Source organism: Panthera leo, chromosome C1 (assembly GCF_018350215.1).
Source record: "Panthera leo isolate Ple1 chromosome C1, P.leo_Ple1_pat1.1, whole genome shotgun sequence".
In the NCBI taxonomy this organism is placed as follows: Eukaryota; Metazoa; Chordata; class Mammalia; order Carnivora; family Felidae; genus Panthera; species Panthera leo.
Window position 1 is genome coordinate 24,249,311 of NC_056686.1, and position 7,209 is coordinate 24,256,519.

Below are 7,209 nucleotides of genomic sequence, written 5' to 3' on the forward strand. Positions count from 1 at the left end.
GGTGTGCAAGTGGGGATGCCCACCTGGTGGGATGGCTACCCGGAAATGCCTGACAATTCCTAAGGTTCCTGGAAGACACCCCCCTACTCCTACTCCCCCCCCCCCCCCACACACACACGTTCATGGAGAGTCCTGTAGGAGACCGCCTAGGAGAGGACGAAGACCCTTCACCTCTCCAGCGGCCGGTGCAGCCTTTTCCAGCCAGGGTAGGCGGTTTTGGCCTCGGTCCCGCCGCCAGTCATGCGGGCCTGTTTGGCGGCCTGAGACGAGCGCGTGTCCACGATGAAGCCCCGGGCCCCAGGGCGAGCCCCCGCCAGCACAGCTCGCAGCAGCTCCTCGTCCTCAGCGCAGCGCCTTTTCTGGGGACCAGTCAGGGGCTGGCTGGAACGTACCAGCACCTGCGGACCGGGACTGCGCTCCGGAAGCCGTAGCCACCCAGCCTTGGCTTGGGGACTCCTCTCCCGGAGCCCCGAGGGAGGGTCTACACACTAGGGCAGGTCTAAAGCTGGCAGGGGCAGGCCGGAGCCTAGGGCCTTGGCGGCAGAACTGGCCGGGCGCCGGGCCCAGCCCTGGGTGTGTTGTAGTCAGAGGGGAAAGGGACCCGAAGAGTAGGCCGTGGACGAGTCCAGGGTTGACAAAGAAGGGACTAAGCTCAGGGGGCCCGACCGGCCGGGGGCGGGGCCCGGGATTGGCGAGACTCCGAAACTGGGGAGAGGGGCGGGGTCAGAGTCAAGGAAGGCCGGAGGGGGCGGGGCCTGTTGGAGGCAGGACTGGGCGCAGCCAAAAAGGGTTGGAGCCGGCCGGCTGCAGCCGCGCTGCGAATTGGCCGGACCGGTGCAGAAAAGGGCCAAGAAGGGCCGCAGTTGGTCCAAGAGGCAGAGTCTGGGGAGGGGCGGGCTCACGGTTCCGCTGGGCGCGTGGTGGTAGCTGAGCACAGGGAAGCGGCCTCCCTGGCGGAAGCGGGCGCTGCGCGCCAGGGCACCGTCGTCCACGGAGCGAGGCACGATCACCGCGCGGGGGTAACTGGGGCACACGCTGAAGTCCTCGTTCACCTCGCTCAGCCGCCAAGCGTTGGTCTGCGGCCCAGGGAGAGGCGAAGGCCAGGTGTAGGGCACCCAGTGAGTGTCCGGACCCCATGCCCCTTCCAGGCGCGGCGCTCACACAACCGTGGGCCCCCAGGACCGCACCCACCTCGCGAGCTACTCGCTTGTAGTAGCGTTCGGGTGGGTGGAAGTGCCAGGCGTCGCCCAATCTCAAGCCCTTGGGACGGTAGAAGAACGGAAAGGAAGTGATGACCGATTCCAAGGAGGACAGCGCCTGGGGAAGGAAGTTGGGCGATCTGGGCAAAGTCGGAATCATCTCACCCGCACCCTCCCAGCCCCTTTCGCCCCTCAGCTCCCTCCTCTGCACTTACTCCAGACCACCCTGCGTCCCTTACCATTGGCTACGTTCCAGGGTAACACTGGATGCTGAGTCCCCTTGCGCAGTAGCCCCCGTTTACTCCTCTCGTTACGGAGTAGGGGTAGTTTAGGGGCCTCGGGTGCACTGCTTGTGTACCTCGATGGACCGGGCGATGTCCAGCGACGCTTCCACGCCCTCTATTTCCAGCTGCAGCACTCGGAGGTCCTTACAGCGCAACGTGATGGTGCCGGAGTCGCTTGCGACCCTGGGGATGGACGGGCTTAGGTTTAGTGTCACCCGCCCGTCACCAGGGGAGGAGAAATGAGTTTCTTAGGACTGGACGTAATGCAAGGGTGCAAGGGCTCCAGCTGCTCTTGCCCTCCCCCCTCTCCTCCCGGAGCCGCAAACTCCCTGACTACGGGGACGCCCCCGCCACGTCTCACCGCTTCTCGATAGAGTCTACGCTACGCAACAGCAGCAGCCACAGCTCTGAAGTCGCCTGGGGCCCTGGCGACAGCAGCAGGTGGTGGCCGGTGAGGCATAGCGTGCCACGCAGTGGGGGTGCCTCCGGACCCCTCAGGAGCTTGGCTTGGGCCCGGCCGGTACGAATCAGGTCCGAGAACTCCATTCCGCCTGGGGTGGGCCTAGGGCCCAGCAGAAAGACTCCAGGAGCGTCAGGCGGGGCGAGCGCGGGCTCCGAAAGGGACAGGAACTAGCTGGGCAGCTGGCGACGCCGGCAGGACAGCTGTTAAGGAGGCCCCTTGGAGGAAGGGATCGAACAGTTTTACAGGAATTTCCCCCTCCTACTGCCAGCACCTCTTAGCGAGGAACCCGGCCAGAACCTGTTAAGGAAACCTCAATTTCATCATCTGTGAAATGGGGAGAATAGTCTTGCTTAAAGCCCGTTACCTCGTGTCTTGGTCGCAGGTGGCACTTAACAATTTTGTTTTTTTAAAACTCAGGTGCTGCCACTCTCGCTGATTTAAAAAAGAAAGAAAAATACCATTTCTTGTACCCTGGTGGAAGGGGTTGGAAAGTGTGGGTGTGAAACTGGGAACTGTCTACTTCCTCCCTCTACATCTGAGGCTGGGTGGGGGAAATCCCTTAGTCCACCTTAAATGCAAGCAGCTGTGTAGCTGGTGCCCCTCCCCCACCACAGCTGGAAGTCGCTGCCTGTGGGCGCCCTCTATGGGGGCCACTTCTGGTTTAGTCTTGCCCTCCGAAGCCTCGACTCGGATCACTCCATCCTTCCACCAAATATGAATTGCCTGTACACTGAACTGGGCCCTGTATTTAGTGAGAGGACCCAAGGATGACTGGAGAAGGTTCTGTTCATTAGGATTTTCAGTCTAGCAAGAGACACACACTTAAGCTGATAAATTACAAGAGTTTAAAGGATTTACTGGAGGACCCATCCATCCATCTATCCATCCATCCAATTATTCTTTCATTTCTTAAATGATGCCTACACTCTGTTAAGTGCTGATTACTAAGAAGAATAAGACAGATTCTTGCGTTCAAAGGGCCTTTTGGTCCATTAGGTTTCACACGTCTAGAGTCCAGGCACACACACACACACAAAACCCTTCTTTCAACACACACACACATTTCATTAAACACACACACAAAGAAAATAAATCATAGGGGGACACCCATAACATAAACATAAAATCGGAATAATCTGTGAAAGGAACCAGACATAAAAGAATACAAATTGTAAAATTCCACACCAGCTGGGATGGGAATTCGTTAGAAATGCAAATTATCAGGCCCCACCCCATATGTCTCTTTTAACAAGCTTTCAGGAGATTCCCATGCACACTAAAGTGTGAGAACCATTGGAAAGTACACAAAAAGGCAAAACTAATCTTTGCTGTCAGAAATTATGGTAACATTACCCTCAGGAGAGTAGTGACAGGCCAGGAGCACTTCCTGGATGCTGGTAACACTCTTGCTTTGTCTGGGTGCTGGGTACATAAGTGCATTCAGTTTGGGAGAATTCAGCAAGGCATGTATTTATGATATGTGAGTTTTTCTGTGTGTATATTTCAAAACAAAATTTTAAAAAGGGAACAGCTCTGGTTGAAGCCCTGGGAGGGACAGGAAGAGAGAGGGTTTAGGAGCCCTTCTATGGCTCTGCCTTTATCCCATATACAGTCCTTAAGGGGTTTCCAAGGGAACCTAAAGTTCCTTAAAGTATAGCTTGAAATCAATCATTGATCTGTCCCAATAGAGAGTCGGTGACTTGTCCAAAGTCTCACAGAGCCAGCACCAGAACCCAGATCTCCTGACTCCCTGGCCAGGGTTCTGGACACTGTTCCTTTGCTAAAAGGCCAGTGTCATGAGTGAGGATGGCGAGGGGGAACAGCTCACCAGCCTCTGTCCAATCCCCACCCCTTAACTTGGGTCTTGGGAAGAAGGCCAAGACTCTAGTGTGGATGATGCTTTTCTCATCCTGGAGCAACTTCCGTTCTGGGAACTGGGTGTCTCCTTCTGGGCAAAGACAATAAAATTCATCCAAGGGGCTGGAGGAACAGGGCTCCTCCTGCCCCCACCCAGATGAGCATCACGTGGCTCCTGGGTTAGCAGGCCAGGAAAATCCCAGCCCTTGCACACTTAGCCTCCCATACCCCTCTATTCACCCAGCCTGACACACTCAGAGAGACCAGACCCACCTTGAACGCTCACCGTCACACATTCCCTGGCACAGTTCCATCACCTTCAGCTCCTGCCACCTCTCCCCAGCAACACTGCCACCCTTTCCCAAATTCCCAGAGCTGCAGCCTTGCCCTGTCACTCACCCCAAATCCACCATGTCCCTGGGGCCACTGAAATTCCAGGCAGTAGGTGAAGAAAATGAAGAGGATGAGGAGGGAGAGAGCCTGGACTCCGTGAAGGCACTGACGGCCAAGCTACAGCTGCAGACACGACGGCCCTCATATCTGGAGTGGACAGCCCGGGTGCAGAGCCAGGCCTGGCACAGGACCCAACCCAGACCCGCACTGGGGGGCCCTGGGACCCTCTGCGGCTTCGACTCAATGGACTCTGCCCTAGATTGGCTCAGACAGGAGCTGGTGAGTCAGGTGGGGTGGGCGGTCTTGCAGAGGGCCTAAGGGCCAGTCATCCTTAGGACCCAAGAACAATGGGTGTGGGGAGGGGTTGAGAATGGACCTCAACTCCAGCAACTGCCTGCTCCTGTTGCTTTGTCCTGGGGCTGAGGAGCCATGAGTGGACTTGTCCAATGTTTTATCCAGAGAGCCTTGCCAAAGCAGGATTCCATCCAATCTATCTTCCACCGACTACTCCTGTGGCTCTGGGGACAGAGCCCTGGCACCAGTTATAGGTGGGGAAGGTATGGCCTCCCCCACTCTGGGAATTGCTATACCTCAAAGATGCAGTGAAGGACAAAAGGAGGCATTGACCACACCGTAGGCAGAATCTGAGGAGGCGAGCATTACATAGGTGGCTCATAACCCAATATGTGCGAACAGAAAGAAGTCCAGGCTCCAAATTGGAGATTCCGCTTAGTTGCCCTGGGGTGGGGCCCCAGGCACCTGTATTTGTTTAACAATCTCTCCTTAACTTAGTTTTAGAGCAAGATCTGAGAGACGGGGAGGGATCAAGCTGGGGCGAGAGGGGGTGGGGAGGCCACAGCCTGTGCGAAAACCCAGGGTGTTGACAGGAAGGGAAGAATGACGAAAGTGGCTGAGGACCAGGCCAGCAGTCTCACGCCCCCTCTCGGCCGCAGCGGGAGATGCAGGCTCAGGACCGGCAGCTGGCAGGACAGCTGCTTCGGCTGCGGGCCCAGCTGCACCGGCTGAAGGTGGACCAAGCCTGTCACCTGCACCAAGAGCTGCTGGACGAGGCCGAGCTGGACCTGGAGCTGGAGCCGGGGGCCGGCCTTGCCTTGGCCCCGCCGCTGCGGCACCTCGGCCTCACGCGCATGAACATCAGCGCGCGACGCTTCACCCTCTGCTGAGCCACACCTGCACCTCCTGAGACCTCCCGGGAAGGGGAAAGGAGGGGTGTCCCAGAGGTGCCAGCACCTCGCAAAGCGTGCTGGGAGGGTTGGGAGATCACTCAGCTTTCTGGGAGCATAAAGGCCCCTGCTGCCTTAGCTTGGGAAGAGGGAGTTGGAAGAAGGGGAGAGGCTCGCCGACCCCCAAGCTCTTCAATAAAGACCCTCTCTGCTTCCCGTCAAGGTCTCTGCAGTCATTTATTCAGGCCCAAGGTCGTTGTGTGTCATCTGTAGCTGGGACCAGGGATTACACTGCAGGAGAGAAGGCCCAGGTGGAGATGAACAGAGGCACCCCCCTCTCCCCCTAGCTCCTGCTCTATCTCCCTATTTTACCAAGATCAGAGCTGGAAAAGAACTTCAAATCCTAAATCACCCCCATGAAGGTGACCCGTCAATGGGCAACTGATGAATGCAGGACCTGGTGGACCTGGGTTGAAAAGCCAGCTCCACCATGCATTTTCTATCAGATCTGGAGGCGGGCCCCTTAAGCCTGCAACTGTTTCTCTCTAAACTGGAAATGCTACTTCTCACTCCGCAAATAGTTGGAGATGTCTTAAGTGAGACAATGCACAATAGACACTCCATAAACTTGAACTGTGTCTTGCTTATCCTTGCTATCACCCGTGGTATTAGTACCATTGTGCTGAGGCCCAGAGATGGGCTGTGCAAGGCTCTGTGTCACCGGGTTCTTTTTTTTTTTTTTTTTTACATTGTATCTCCTCAGCCTTTGTTTCTGTATTACCCTCTTTGTCTGACTTTCCAACTCAGGCTTCCTCTTCCCCCCACCCATTTCCTGTCTCCCCCTTCCCTCTGCAGCTGAGGTGCAGGCAGCATCAGCTTCCACCTCACAAACCCCAACAATGCTCTGTGGGCTCCCCTCCCCCAACCTGTTCACTAAGTGTAGGTCTGGTGGTGGTGACGGTGACACATTTATGTTTTTCTCCGGGTGGGGCCAAGGCCTCGCTCTTGTGCCTGATAGATGCCACCCAGGGTTCCTCATAACACTGGTGACCTGACACTTAGCCTATGATGGGTGCCACCCTCAACCTGGCCCCAGGGGAAAGGGAGATTCTTGGCCTGCGTGCTGCTTGTGACAAGGTTCCTGTCTCCCGCCTATAATAGAAAGTCCTGCCAGTCAGCTACCTGCACCTGGGTCCCTGGGCAGGCGTGTTTGTCTCCCACTTGTTGCAGGAGATGGTGGCAGGCCCTACATTTCTAACAGGGGCTGTGTCCTTGCCTCGTCCTGAATTAGAAATGTCGTCCTAATTAGTGGGGGCTTGTCCTGTCCTCTGTCCACAACAGGGGCTGTGACTCTGTCGTCTTGAAAACACGGGGTTGTCCTGCCTGCTTCCTTAAACAGATTGTTGTCCAGCATTCTGTCTATAAGAAGGGGGTTATTAGCCTACCCTCTGACTCTAATAAAGCTATCATCCTGAGCCCTGAGATGGCATGACTGTTGTTTTGCCATAGTTATTTGTTAACCTGACATCTGACTGTAACATAAGGTGGTCTGCTCTCCAATGACTGAACAGGGAGAGCGCTCTCTCCTCTGACTCCAAAGTCCCTCTCTTAGACTGTAATGAAAAGGTCACTCAGCTCTCAGACTGTGACAGCAGTGCCACTTGTCTTTCACCAAAAGCCGAGTGTGTGTCTGCTTGCCCCTGCTCATTGAGATATAAAGGCTGCCCTTGAATCTCTTGTCCAGGTCGCCCCCGGGGGGGGCAGGAGGGAGGTTCCATCAGGTACCCTTTCTTCAGCTCTAAGAGCCCCCCTCCGGTGGGCTGGAGATG

General features: G+C 56.2%; 2 protein-coding genes across 2 annotated transcripts; one reads left to right on the plus strand and one right to left on the minus strand.

Moving 5' to 3' along the window:
- Nucleotides 1–309: 309 nt before the first annotated feature.
- Nucleotides 310–2,081, minus strand: LOC122226353 (myotubularin-related protein 9-like). Its single transcript, XM_042949368.1, has 4 exons — nt 1,845–2,081; nt 1,558–1,666; nt 1,192–1,317; nt 310–1,076 (listed from the first exon to the last, which is right to left on the minus strand). Exons 1-4 carry the CDS (start codon nt 2,027–2,029, stop codon nt 585–587), a joined length of 912 nt encoding a protein of 303 aa, XP_042805302.1. The 5' UTR covers nt 2,030–2,081; the 3' UTR covers nt 310–584.
- FAM167B (family with sequence similarity 167 member B) lies at nt 1,994–5,621 on the plus strand. The gene is made up of 2 exons (XM_042949371.1): nt 1,994–4,475; nt 5,150–5,621. The coding sequence occupies exons 1-2, from the start codon at nt 4,215–4,217 to the stop codon at nt 5,378–5,380; spliced, it is 492 nt and encodes a 163-aa protein (XP_042805305.1). The 5' UTR covers nt 1,994–4,214; the 3' UTR covers nt 5,381–5,621.
- The last annotated feature ends 1,588 nt before the right edge of the window (nt 5,622–7,209 follow it).

Coding starts and splice junctions, on each gene's coding strand:
- FAM167B (XM_042949371.1), top strand. CDS start 4,215: ATGTCCCTGGGGCCACTGAAATTCCAGGCAGTAGGTGAAGAAAATGAA. Junction 4,476..5,149: donor ATTGGCTCAGACAGGAGCTG/GTGAGTCAGGTG, acceptor TCTCGGCCGCAG/CGGGAGATGCAGGCTCAGGA.
- LOC122226353 (XM_042949368.1), bottom strand. CDS start 2,029: ATGGAGTTCTCGGACCTGATTCGTACCGGCCGGGCCCAAGCCAAGCTC. Junction 1,667..1,844: donor GTAGACTCTATCGAGAAGCG/GTGAGACGTGGC, acceptor GTCCATCCCCAG/GGTCGCAAGCGACTCCGGCA. Junction 1,077..1,191: donor ACAAGCGAGTAGCTCGCGAG/GTGGGTGCGGTC, acceptor CCTGGGCCGCAG/ACCAACGCTTGGCGGCTGAG.